The sequence below is a fragment of the Dromaius novaehollandiae genome, chromosome 4 (genome assembly GCF_036370855.1).
Source record: "Dromaius novaehollandiae isolate bDroNov1 chromosome 4, bDroNov1.hap1, whole genome shotgun sequence".
NCBI lineage: Eukaryota > Metazoa > Chordata > Aves > Casuariiformes > Dromaiidae > Dromaius > Dromaius novaehollandiae.
The window spans coordinates 67,780,901-67,795,213 of NC_088101.1; the positions used below are offsets into that span (position 1 = coordinate 67,780,901).

General features: G+C 35.8%; 1 protein-coding gene across 3 annotated transcripts in view; it reads right to left on the reverse strand.

Annotated features, from left to right (window-relative positions):
- Positions 1 to 595: 595 nt before the first annotated feature.
- RBPJ (recombination signal binding protein for immunoglobulin kappa J region) overlaps positions 596 to 14,313 on the reverse strand; it is a 62,823-nt gene continuing 49,105 nt past the window's right edge. For all 3 annotated transcript variants that reach the window (XM_026120496.2, XM_064511337.1, XM_064511338.1), the window contains 6 exons: positions 12,984 to 13,121; positions 12,659 to 12,771; positions 10,289 to 10,429; positions 6,254 to 6,409; positions 5,441 to 5,544; positions 596 to 5,327 (listed from right to left, as the gene is read on the reverse strand). In XM_026120496.2, coding sequence (XP_025976281.1) covers positions 5,012 to 5,327; positions 5,441 to 5,544; positions 6,254 to 6,409; positions 10,289 to 10,429; positions 12,659 to 12,771; positions 12,984 to 13,121 — 968 coding nt within the window. In that variant the 3' untranslated portion in view covers positions 596 to 5,011. The remainder of the gene's footprint in view (positions 5,328 to 5,440; positions 5,545 to 6,253; positions 6,410 to 10,288; positions 10,430 to 12,658; positions 12,772 to 12,983; positions 13,122 to 14,313) is intronic.

Below are 14,313 nucleotides of genomic sequence, written 5' to 3' on the forward strand. Positions count from 1 at the left end.
AACCTGCCCATACTGTCCCTGTTACAAACAGCAGAAATTTATCTGCTCTACCAGTGTTTAATTTTTATGTGTTTTAAATTGTAAGAGCTGCATTTACCTGTGCAGATGTTTCAAGAAAATCTATAATGCTTCCTTATAATCTATTTAAATCACCAAATCCCCCTTCCTCGCTCTCACCACACCTTCTTAGCAACCAATTCTGGCCCCTTTGCTGTTTTAAAACGTAACTAGCAGCTTTTGCACTAGCTTAGTACAAAACTAGCAGTACTTCTACAATGGTAGGAATTTCTACCACTGCAAAGTCTCTCTCTGCTGTGTCCACTTCCCATCTCTTTTCACGTCGCAGAAACTTTTGTTTTTTACTGTCTCATTTGTGCTTGCAAGCCAAGGAGATAATTTCCTGTCAGCACTTGTGGCCCTACTAGAGTATTCTCTCAAAGCAAGAAAAAAAGCTAGCTTGCTAAATTTCTGCAGATCTAATTATTAACCAACCCAAAGAAATATCAGACAGTCTGCGCCTAAGGAACAGGATGAAAATAAATCAGATAAACTAGTTGTAATAATACAGTTGCTAAAGTTAAACAATTAAACACAGTTCATTTTTTCTTATTTAATAAATAATATCAAAAAGTGAACCGGTTCTTTTTTTTCTTTTACATTATTGGAAAAAACAGTCTCTTGTCTAACTCCAGCAATTATACAAGCCATAACGAAACAGATTTAGATTTGGAGACCAGCTTTTTGGGTGGACATTCTACATCCCGTTTAATTGGAGTCCAGTGCGCATAGCCTCATAACTACTGATGACTTCTCCACTCCTGGGCTTGGTCTTCTTTTTTGTTGTTCTGCTTCCATTGATGACCTCACTGTTCTTTTGCCCCCACCCCCCCAAAACAAACTTATTCCATGTATAACATTGAAAAAATCTGCAAAAACATGGCAAATTCCAACATCTGATCAAATCATAACTACCTTTATGCTATCATCATACAGATGTTCAATTATATTTGCTGCATCAACAGTAGCATGGCATTTTATCTTTAGCATAAAAAAATGAAACCAGATATTATATGCACATACACACAGAGAGTACACTTGACAAAAACACTTCTTTGTGGTTTACATTTCACTTTTATTTATTCCTCAAAACTGCCCATATTGCAGGGTTTTTTTTCTTGATGAAATATGGAACTGAGCAATTAATTCTACAAAATTATGGTAAAAACTTGCTCAATTTTCTACCTTATTGCTAAGAAACTTTACAGGTGCACAGTTTGTAAAAATAACCCTTTTAAGACTGAATGTATACACATGCTACAGGATTAGGAAAAAAAAATAGAGAGAAATTAGCATAGCACCTCCATATGGGGCAAATGCAGTGCTGAACGTAGACAAATGTTAACAAAGTTAGAACTGCTCATTTATTTTACAACTTTTTTTTTATAAAGGGAAGAAATCGTTCAGTCCTAAAAGGGTTAAGTAGAAACCCTAATATACTCCTTTTTCTAACAAAGCTGCCACTCAATCCCACAGTACAGTGCTTGAAAACAAACTCAAAAGTCTGGCACAGGAAAGTATACACATTTGTTCAGTACTCATAAACACAGCTGCTTTTGAAAGAAAGTAAATAATATGGTTAATAATTGAAGAGCATTTAGTTTCAAAATGGACACCTCTATGGAGTCATTTAGTCTACAGTGGGTAGCTTACTGATGATAGCTAATTTGTTTCACTTGGCATTAATATTATGTGTATGGGGAATTCACAGATTTATTTCTTCAGTTCATGCCCTTCTCAGGTAACCATTCTGATCTTATAAGTCTGTGCAATAAAAAGGATAGAATATCATTATTAACACAGTTGTGGGAAACCTTCAGGGGTAAATAATTAGGAAAAACATCAGCAGCAGGTTATTAAAGACTATGCTAGTGTTGAATTCTGAAATGCGGTTCCAAACAAAAAGAAAACAAGAAAAGGCATAGCTAAATCTGAGCACTTAATTTGCTTTTTCATCCTAAAGTTGGAACTAGAACAACATTCTGAACACAGACTCATTTTCTATGTATATAGAATAAACAGCAGACTTAACAGCTAAACTTGAACAGTTATAATAGTTTCATACTGAAACATTCTAAAAGTAGTTTAATCAAAATCTTTAGATATTGTTAATATCATGAAAATTGATTAACAGCTCACAAGGCCAATAAATGTAACAATATCACCCCACAGGAAAAAAGTTCAGGAAGATAACATATCTGAACAACTGGACATCTTAACAACAGTACGGACTTGGAAGACCATTTCTGTACTATGAATTACCTACTGGCAACAATGGAGCCACAAGCTCAAGGAAAAATACAGGGTTTAAAATGGTCTTGTAAGCAGAATTTAATAACTTTTTTTCACCCACTAGGCTGTAGTGTGTAAAACAGCAGAAATTAGGCTAAGTAGTTAGATGCTTTACAAGTCAAAGAATATTATAATATAGTCTATTGGGCAAACTTATTGCAAGAAAAGAAACTGAATATAAAAAGTATTGCATTTATATGTAAAAATTTTAAGATAATGAATATAAAAGCAGGTGTCAAGTTCTGAAAAGCTATTTAAAATATTCTTTGAAGGTTAAAAGGCTTGTTATGGTTTACCTACTGTGTGTATATAATGTCTTGTTCTTGAATATCCTTCTAAATCTGATACATACCACTTATTTTAATTCTCAGTCTAATTAGTGCTGAAAAACTGTGGCCCTTGAATGAAGCCATATTGTAAGATACTTACTTATGTGCTTCTAACAAAAACACTGTGAAATGATTCCTGCCACAAAACAATTAAAAGAAAGTTACATAGCACATACAGAAGTAAACAGATTTGCAAGTAAATGCCAGTAAACAGTTTAAAACAGAGATAAGGCCACAATGAATTCTGCCCTTGGTCACTGAAACAGAGATGAGGTGAGGCAGTATTCACTAGTGCTAAGAACCAGCATTGTGACTATGTCATGGGAATAAGTATCGTAATACAGAATAGCAAATATGAAGGCCTGTGGTGGAATACAAGCACATTTTAGAAGGACAGTGGCACTGATTTAAACTATTAGCTAAATGTGTTTTGTAACTGATTTCTTCCTTTAACCACATTGTCTTCAAGATATACAAAACATGTTCAACGGAGCACTGAAGCAAGCATTAGAACGGAGCATTGCAGCAGACAAACATGGTGCAGAGAAAATGCTTTAAAATGGTGGTGGTGTTGAAACTGGAATAAGTGGTCAGAAAATAACCCTATGAAAATGGTCAACAGATAAGCCCAAAGGCAATGCACTATAGAAAGCCACAGGTTCACATTTATACTGCAGTTGTGGCTCTTGCTTCAGGGTACAGTAAAGGCTGAACACACCATAAAAATTGTATTTTGGCTTTTAAAGAGGATGATCACACTATCAGAACTTGTCCTATGAGTCTATGCCTAGTTCTGTGACTACAAATGAACTACTGGGATATATTTTCAAACACAAATGAAGCAGGCAGGTTTACAAGGAGGGATAAAACATGGCAAGGTCAAAGTGAAAAACAAACACAACAACCAACAAAGTCAAAGTGCAAATGAGCCTTACATTTATGATGGAGAGAAGACTTGAACATTGCACAAGCTGTTGGCAGGGAAAGAGAAATCCACAGGAAATAAGGATGGGAGGAGTTGACATCTTGATAGTGCTTTTACAGTTTTCTATTTGCCCATTTCTAAGTAATAAAATTTACTTCTAGTTATTATGGTATGATCACTTCACAATGAAAGCACGTTCTCAATACAAGTCTTACACCAAAGTCTGGCCTAATTTACTCAACAGTATGAAGAAAAACATGCTTTTCGTGATTCTCGGTGATGAAGGGCATCACCTACCAATCCCATTTGTAGCACATACTTCTCATGATATTTTAGTTACATGCCAACAAGACAGAAGACATGCTGCCAAATGAAGTTATTGGGAACATTCCACTTCTGAAATAAAACATTTAACTTACACTTAATACAAATTATGTACAAGATTAGAAAACCTGAACAGATCCTGAAACATTTTCTGATGCAATATGACTGAGCAAGGAAGAGGGGGAGAAACCCAGTAACAACCCTTCAAAAACACCAACGTATGCCTGTGACATGAACAATCATTAACATGACTGCTTGAGATGCCACTTTAAAAAAACCTCATGTAATGTTAGAACCTCATGAATTATCACTATAAATACATATTTTAAAAAAAGAAAACAGAAATAACTATTAACAATGACTGAAAACAGAGCACTAAAGTTAACATACATTGCATGTATTGCAGGCAAGGCAGAGGCATTTTTTAAAGCTTTTGCACAGACTTCATATAATCTTAAAAAAAATATGCTGGCCTTTACAAGGTTCTACTTGCTGAAATAAAAACAATTTCAGTTCATAAAAAGTCACAAGACTTCAGTTTAAAAAAAGGAACAGTTCCAGCCACAGACCAAAAATATATATATATTTTTTTAAACTGGAAGAGTATGGTAATTAGATTATACAAGCATGGTCAGGCTTGGAACCTGAATATACTTCAGAGCAAAAGCTCAGAGGAAAAAAAAATATAAACTATTTGGTAACAAAAGTGTACTATATGTTGTGATACAAAAAAGGTATGGTGAAAATGTACCTTTTATACTAAAGCTTATACAAGTTCCTTGGTCCATAAAAACTATGCTGCGTTCATGTTTTCTAGTTTGCTCAACATGTATCCCAGCCACATTTTTAGTTCTTGCCCATTAAAAAAAACAGCTGAAAAATAGATTTTCAATAAAGTTCTTATGTTTCGGATGTATTCTTTTTTATTGTGGCTTCTATATTTAAGATCAGCACTTGCAGGTAACAAGGTTCAAATAACATCACCTAAAACGGAAAGGTGTTTTCCCATGAAACCACAAAAATTGTTCAGTTCTCTTGAATGTAGCACTTAAAAGTCAGTTAAAGTCCAAACAAACAACGGTAGTTAGGAAACTACAGTTGCTGTAGATGATGTGACATTGGTTGGATTTGTACTGACATTTGTGTAACTTCCCTCGCTGTTTGTATTTGTTTCACTAGAAGCCATGAGGCTTGAGTTGGCTCTGAGGATTGCTCCAGCAGCACTGCAGTGTGGTCGTGGCCCTGGTTCCGGTGTATATGTAAAGGTAAGGCTGGTGGAGTAAATTATGCCGTCGTTACGGACCAAAGTTACTGGAACCTGGACTGGCTGACGGACCCACCTCCAACCCTCTCGAAATGCAGAAATATCTGGAACAACACATAGCATGCTCTCCGCACATCTGGAAAACAGGAGAGTGAAGTAAGAATAATAAAACAGCTTAAAAATTATTATAAATTATTCAAAGTAGCCAGTAAAATGTAACCACCAAAAAAGCAGTAGAAAATTCTGTACCTGTACATGGTTTCAGCTTCCACATCCCCAAACCAGACACGTAAATTTGGAGTGAAGTTCTGTCCTGTAAGTTCGAGCATTGCTACATCCCCACCACCATTCAACTGGAAAGGGAGTGATGAGAGAAGATATATTAGTAAGAACAAACAACCCCCTCTCAAAAAACAGAAGAAATTTCTTCATAGTGCATAAAAAAATTCTCCACAATGCTGTTTTCATCCACTGGATAAAACAGAAATAAACACACCTACACAGCTGAACCATGAAGAAGTAACTCATCTGAAAGATACCGCCAAACAATTGGAAAGCCTAAAGGAACTTGTAATTCTTCATAGTGGCCACTTAGAATAAAGCAGTCAATAAGCACGGCTTTGAAAACAAAGATCAAAGAATCTTTCACAGAACACATTAGGAGAACGTCATGATTTTCAACAGCAGAAAGCAGATTTCCTTAATAAGGATTCAGTCTGGCTCTGTTTGATGTGTAACTGGCTGTTTTAAGAGCCAAAATAAATTTCTAAATAACCTAATAAAAGTATAAGTCATAAGGATATATCTACCATAGTATTTTAAGGTATAAAATTCTTAATGTACAGAACAATATTAACTGTTATTTCATATTCCAGTGATGAATATGCTCAAGTATTTTGGAACATAACCGAGAAAAATTATAGCAGTGTAATTTCCTATTTATAAAGCTGGTAGGACTATTTTCCTACAATAATCCATAAAGGTGCTAGGAAGGTTAAATCAGTACCACAATATATTTTTGCATGAAAAAGCTTTTATTTAAAAAAAAAAAAAATCACTTACTTGAAGACTTTCTACAACAGGCACAGGTGTTACTGGAGCATGGACTGGTCCCATCCCCTCATAAAATGTGTATTCTGCCTTATCTGTGCTAATGATTGTCCAAGAAGCTCCATCATTAATCATTTCCTTATTTGGTTCTTTTGGGCATGGAGTGGCCTTAGTAAGAAAGAACAGTTTTACATCTGAGCTGTAGATTTGTTTGACAGTCACAAAGCTAAAAAACAACTGAGTCAGTAACAATATCTGCTATTTCAAAAATGTTTCCTACTGTTTTTCCTCTAACAAAATGCAACAGAGAAATAGTCACATACTGCTCAGCAAAACTGGTAAAAAACTAAAACCTCTGAAGACATTGTAACTCTTACCTATGATGATATAGCCCAGTCTCCGACCTTCTGTTTAGCATTTTAATTTTAGTTCTGCTTTCAAAGTATTAACACTATCCATAACCATTAACAAACACAAACTATAGCATCAAGGAGGAGCTACTTTAGAGTAGATTTTTTTTGAATTAATGACAAAGTGATCAAAACTGCTGCAGACTGAAGCGGACATATTTTATTAGTTATGTTTTACATCTGCCCAAGTACCTAGATTTTTTTCAAAATGAGTTCTTCATCATTCACAAAATGATGGAAAATACAAACTTATATTTCAGTGTTTGTACAAGGCCATGGGCAGAAACCGAAATGGCAAGTGAGTCAGAATTTTCCTTGTTTCCTTGAAAATATTACCAAATTAGTCTAAAAAGATATAAAATACATTGACAGCTATATTCTTATGGCAACAAAAGCTTCTCTGAACAATTCCACAGTCTAACAGTCAATAAGAAAATTCTGCATATAAGGTTTAAACACAGGCACAGGAAACAATGTACTCAGAAATTCAAATTTTAATACCTAAATTCTGTTTGTTTTCTTTCATAAAGCTCAGGATATCTAGGTATGTTTTCACTCTTTCTAATTGTTAGATAAACTTCAATTAGCACAAATTGCCCAGTTCAGATGAAAGGAAGTTGAGCTCCAAGCTGAATTCAGGCAGACTCTTCATTCTGATGTGATCAGGTGAAAAGACACAGAAAACAGCTTGCAAGATAAGTGTGCCACTAGGATAGTGCCTAGAAATCTTTGCCAGGATTTTTTTGCTTTGCCAGGACCCAATTGCTATTTTTATTACAAATAGAACCTTATGAGGCTTCTAAACTATTAGCCTAACTTTAAAAAGAAAAACTGTTATCTACTATTTTGAGGCATGACATTTCTCCTACATGTTACCAGGAGGATTACAATTCCTGAAGCTGAAGGGACCAACGTGCTTCAACCCAAAACGAATAAAAATATGGGTATCAAAAATGAAGGAGTTGAACTGGTAGTTACAACTCATGTTCCTGGAGTCACCACTTACAGTTTTCTGAAATCACCAGCTCAATGTGCATTGGCAGCCTAAAAAGTCAACACAATGTCAGATACAATCAGAAAAGGAGAATAAGATATCAGATATTAGTTTGCCATTGTAGAACCTCGGTTAACCCACATCTGCCACAGTGTGCAGTTCTGGGTACAGAGAAGGGCAACTAAAAATCATCAAGAGGCTGGAACTGCTGGTCTTAGGAGAAGAAATTAAAAAGACTGGGACTCCAATTTGGGGAGAAGAAATTAAGATGACGATGGACAAGGTGAATGCAGAACTATTATTCACCAAATCCTGCAAAACTGAAACTACAAATCACACAGAGAAACTGTTACATTATTCAAAACACATACAAGAAAAGCTCTCTACACAGAGGATAGGAAACCTCTGGAACTTACTGCCACACAAGGTGGCAGAGAAAGAGCATCAGCACATTCAAAAGGAATCAGACAAACTAATGGACTACATGTGTACAAACCAATACTAAAAGATAGAGCCAGAAATGTATTCTCCTACATTCCTAATACAACAAACGTGGATGCTGGTGAGTACAAGGGGAAGGGACTGCAGAAAGTGACCAGGGTTTGCCTGCTCTCTCTAGATAGCATCTCCTATCGTTGTTATTAGGAATAGATGCTGGGCTAGATATGGACTATTGCTCTGATCCAGTAAGGCATTATTTATATTCTTTCTGTATTCTCCAGAATATATGACCATCTTTAAAAAGAGATCTGGCTAGTACTTCAAAAACTGAAATTCAATTTTATGTAGGTTCATATTGACCTGCTGACTTTTCACAGCCTCTCTGCTTTAATCCTCTAATTTCTCTATACTCAGCTACTTCCTCTCACCCAAGAAAAAACTGTCACTGTAAAGCAAACCTTTTACTATAATCACAGTTTGGTTAGGCTCTTGTCCTAGGACTTGTATTCAGCAGTAAGTGCGCAGCAGTGGGCAGGTGAAAGATGATACACATGCCTATTTCCCTGGTTTTAGTCTTATGGTTCGAATGAAGAAACAGATAAAATGGGACCTCTCTCCCAACACTGGCAGATAACGTTTATTTTCCAGACTCATTTCACTTACCAGAGTGTGATAAGAGCCCTATGTGCAAGTTTAGCAGATTTTATTCAACAAGGAAGCAAGTGGCAGCCTTGCTTTTCCTACCCTACCAAAGAAATTCAGAAGAGTAGGTGGCCTTGTCCTTTTATCTTAGCTCTACCTCTGTTGAACGTTCATAGCTCTTATCAGACTGAGCTCCATGAGCATTGCACAAACTGAGGTGTGTCAGGATGTCCCTGTGCACTTCCAGGATGCTGAACAGGCAGCCATTAGAGAAGCAGGAGTTGCTTCTTCATTCAGCTCTTCCCCACAAAGTAGTCTGAGAAAGATTAAAGCACAAGGCTGATCCTCAGTCACCGCAATTCCTGTTTTTTTGCTTTCTGTTCTGACAAGAGCCCATTGCCCATTATGGAAAGTATACTGCTAGATATATCTCTGCTATCTGTGGGCAGAACCGAGCGATCTGCTCCCTTCTGAGCCACAGGTCATGAATATGTTTCCTGAAATATGAACAAGGCCTCTGGTATTCTCTTTCCACAGTCTCAATTCAGAATAGTCAGCTCAGCCTTCATCAATCTTCTTGTCTCTTCCCTTAAATTACGAGAAATCTCTAAAAGGTTGGCTTCCCCCTTTCCTACCTCTACCTTTCTTACCCTAGAAGCTACAGCTGTTCTTCTAGGAAGTCCTGAGTCTTTTCCAAGTGTGGCCATCTTCCTAGATCACAGTCTTATTTCCCAATACCCTTTGCTATTTGAGCTGCCCTGGATGTTTAAAAAGAAGATGGAGCAATACTCATGTAGGTCTGAACTTAGTCCCAGTCTTCTTACTCTGATGGGAATTATCACGCTGAAAATCTGCTATGAGCATGCTAACCTACACATGAGATTGAAAGAAGAGTTTGTTAGCACATTGTATGAACTCTCAAAGCAGCTGCATACCGTGACACTTTTTACAGCTCTCCCTTGGGGTTCATTCCTGTCACACTAACTTGCTAGAGATACTGTTCTCTCCATGCTGGAGAAACAAGTAATTGAAGACAGAGATGGTTACATTCTTTATAGACGAGAACAAGATTTCATGAAGAGGTTAATTTTCCAAATCAGATTTCTTTGGCTTTACAAGTTACCACGGCCAACTATGGTAACTTCCTATGCTTATGTTCTTAGCCACGAGCAAGAAAGTGCAACTCTGCTAAATTCCTAAAGCAGTAAGATCACGATGAGTTGTATCATTTCCTATTTTCTGCAAGCTAGGAGTGGACACATACATAATTAGTACAACTCTATTGGCACGTGTCAACTTGTTAAGCCAGGAATGCATGAGTTCATAGTGGATAAAATATAAATTCATTGTCTACACAGATCTGGAAGAGGGATATGAGAAAAGAAAAACAGATCTGAAACAGGACAGATGAAAAGTAGTATCTTCTCTGTTTTCAAAACAAAATATTAGACTCACATTCAAAAACAACTGCAAAAGTGACATTTATACACCTTTTGGGACTATTTGGGAAGACTCTGCAACCATACTTCTCATCCAGTAGAATCGGTTTAAAAAACTTACTTGAAATTGGATTATTCTCTCCTGGGAAAGGCACAAATACATTCTCTCAGTGTCCTTAAGGTAGAATGCACATTTATGGAGCTGTGATACTGGATCATCTGCATCCAATAACGCTGTTTGTTTATCCACTTTTCGAATTATCTGTGAATGAGAATTGCACATACATAGTTAGGACAATTTCTGTATTCCACTACATTCGAGATTACATAGTAATGTTAGCAAAGGAAGTGAAAGGTGGTAAGGTGGTATTTTTTAATTCCAATACCTTGCTGTTCTAATACTAACATTTGATTCATAATTTCTAGTACTTCTGACAACAAAGGTACAATATTAAAGTGATGCTTGGTACTACAGCTTCAGCGTAACAGGTGCTGCATGCATATATATTTTATCTTGTTTGCTATAAAAGTGGGGAAAAAAGTCCACGCTTCACAAAACAGCAAAATCTACTTTTGTTCCATTTCTTGATACAAAAGAGCAGGTCAAGTACTAACAGACTTTTACAGAAGCATATGCTTCCACTATTGATAGCATTAAGAACAGACAGTGGCAGACTGGTTGTTGAACTACAGTTGAAAATAAGGAATTACATTATAAGTATTCAGATGTCCTTAAGTATAATTTTGCAAACACAACGATCATAGCGCATCTAATGATAGTTGGTCATTAAATGTTACTTAAAGACAACTGCAAAGAACAATCATTCCTTACATCTGGGAGTTCAATGCAAAAATATCTGCTGTCTTAATTCAAAGCTGTTACAATATTTTATTTTTAAAAATTAAAAAAGTTACTCCCTTACAGACAGTGGAAATCTGTAGCTTGGAATTTTAACTCAACTTCTAGAAAAAAGTTAATACTTCATTTTATGCAACATCAGCAGAAGCAGCAGCCATAGTGCTTGAAGATTTCTAAGCCGACAATCAGAAAGCCAACCATGTCCTCTGGGATTTCTAATGATAATAAATGGCATTATTAGCAATATAATTTTCAAGGTTAACTTGTTTCTTCAAAAGTTCTTCGCATCAACCTATAAAAAGTCTGCAAGTTACCTTTAAATCACGTTACCTTCAATCAGTCTTGAAGGCAGCATGACACATGTTCCAAATAGCAAACACAACAGGAACCTTTAGCTTGACTTCTTTTAATCTATTTCTACCTATAAATACGGTTTCTGGAATCATAAATGATGGCATCTCCTTCAGGTAGTAAGCAAATGTTTAATGAAGCCCATGAATAAAGTGAAATCCTCCTACTGAATTTCATGTGCACTGAACCAGATCAGTAGCAAACAAGCCTGGATTTTTCTGTCAGGTAACATGACCTAATAAAAACTGAGATCTATTAAAATCATCATTTTATTCCATTTACTCTGAGCAGACATATTTTCTAGGAGAGTCTGATAACAGGAGAAAAGTTCTCAATAAAATACCTCCAGGAAGGCAAAAATAAAGTTTTACCCTGGCATGTTCTAAGAAAAACATTTCAAATTGAAAGTGGAATTAGAAAACCCTCATGTAGAATTCATAACGGGCTGACAAACCACAATTTCACCAAAGACCTCATGTGAAGTATGGTTTATTATCAGTCACACAAAATTCCATTTAGGCTGGCATTTAAGTGCATAAAACAGGGGAAAAAAATCTATAATTCTACTTAAATTTGTTTTAAAAATACACGACCTAGTGGTATCCACCACTGTGTATCCACCGATAAAATAATTTTTTGGTTCACGAACCTTAAGTTCTTCTAATCAGTTTTGTATCTGTGACAAAGGCCAGGTTTGAAATCGTCTCTTTTTTTAAAAAATGTTATTCAAAAAGCATTTATAATGTTACATAATGAAAACAACATTAGCGAAGGTCCAAAATGTTTCTGCACAATGATATTGGTATAATTATGTATCCTTAGAAGCACACAGAAGTGCTTTTAGAATCAAATCAGTAAAGCACTTTTAAAATGGTGCTAAACTCACAAACAAATAGAGTAGTCCTACTGTCTGCAAAGAAATTACTCATCTTTTTAATATCAGTATTTAAAGTATTTTGCTACACCGGGAAATACATTACCATTCCTAAACTTGACTGACTTTTTCTTAAGAATAGCCTGCAGAGTAACTTACTTCGACAAGTTTGAATTTTGAAAATTTATCTGTGCATACTTTACAAGCTGTTCAGCACTTACAGAATTTGCAGATATAAAGTGAAAAATAAGATCATATTAAAATTAATGCTGTTTTCTATATAAAGCATGTATTATCAAAAGGAAACACATGAAGCCAAAAATTATAAAGAACGCAAACCTAACTATGTAATTACACTAAGTAGCAAGCTACAAATTAATTACAGCATTGGAGAAATTAAACTGTACCAGTCTTGGGAGTGCCATGCCAGTAACTGAGCATACAAGTTTGACAGTCTGCCCGTAATGAATGTAGCCATCTCTCACTGTGAATTCTTCTCCTTCTGATTCATCATCGTCCACTGCATGAAACAGGAATTCCACATTATTTGTTTTAAAACATGTCTCTCTTGCTAGGAGGAACATTTAATATCGCTCTATTACATCAAACATGCACTCAGTAACAAAATGAATCTGTACTCGGGCAATTAATAAGGAGGGAAAATGTAAGACTTTTTTGTGGGGATGGAAGGAGGGAGGTGAGAAAGAATATATTGCTTCATTTTTTACTTACAGAGGTGAATGTAAAATGCTCCCCACTGTTGTGAACTGGCATGGAAATTACCACCTTCTACGTGCAAATATCTGGTGCTAACTGTTTGGGATCGAAGTCTATTAAATAGTGCCACTTTTGTCCCTGATGCAATACATACTGCAAGGAATACATACAGACTTGAGATTATAAAATTACTTCATTATTACATAGAGAAGTAACAAAAAAGTCACAAATACAGTGAAATCATGAATACAGGAATCAAGAAATAATTCTTATGAAGTACTTAGGCTACTTTTAGTGATCATTTTATTTGAAGTATAAGGAAAAATTATTCTTACAAATCACAATCAATTGAAAGGAAGACAGACATAACTATATAAAATTGTAACCATGCAACGTGAAATTTTCTCAGATCTGAACTTATTTTATTAATAAGTTCATTCAAGAGGGAGAAAGGCTAAGTCTGCTCCCCTAAAAAAATTCAGCTTACCTATTATTTTGTCATCAAAACGGGCATGTTTCTTCTACTTGGTTCATATTTACTGCCCATCAAAATTGTCTGAATACAAAGTCAACAGTGCACAGTCTGAGCCCACGGGCATGAGCTGCACAGCAACAGACTGCCTTTAGTCATGTTGCAAGCCAGCAGCCCGGAGTTCCACTTTCCACAGGTGCACGGGTTCCAGCCCAACACAGACGGAAGAGCCTTTTAAAGCACTAGTGAAGTTAAAAAACAAAAGAGGGCAACTCTTGAAGTGCTCCAGTGGTATGCAGGCAAAAACTTTGGAGGAAAAGTAAAAATGCTCCCAATTGTACATTAGCACCAGAAATATCTTTAGTTGAAAAACAGGGTAAGCAATGAAATCTGTGTGAAATAGCACTCTACAGATTTCTTAACCAATTACTTAAAAGCAAACATGCAAGAGATTTTAAAAATAAAACCAACATGAAGATGGCATGAGACAGTGGCTGTGATGTGAAAAAGTACAGTTTAGTAACATGGTGCTGCTCATTTATCACAATCTGAAAGCTATTCCTTTGCTACCCATCAAGACAGTCTAAGCACCAGATCACGGCAGCTTAAGAGATCCAGCAGCTTAGACAGTGGAGATGGGACATTCTTTATGCATTTGTTTACACAGATTTGCTCCTGAGAATAGAAATTTTTGATGGACCTTTTACATTTACTACATAACTTGACTGCATAAAACTTATTTACAGTACACTATTTAAATTGAAACGCTTTAAAATATATTGATGTACAGAGTTCTGAAGTATATTAGGAAAAACTAGAAAGTGATAATTTTATTGCATTTACTTCTACTTGTAGTTAAACCTCAGAGTATGT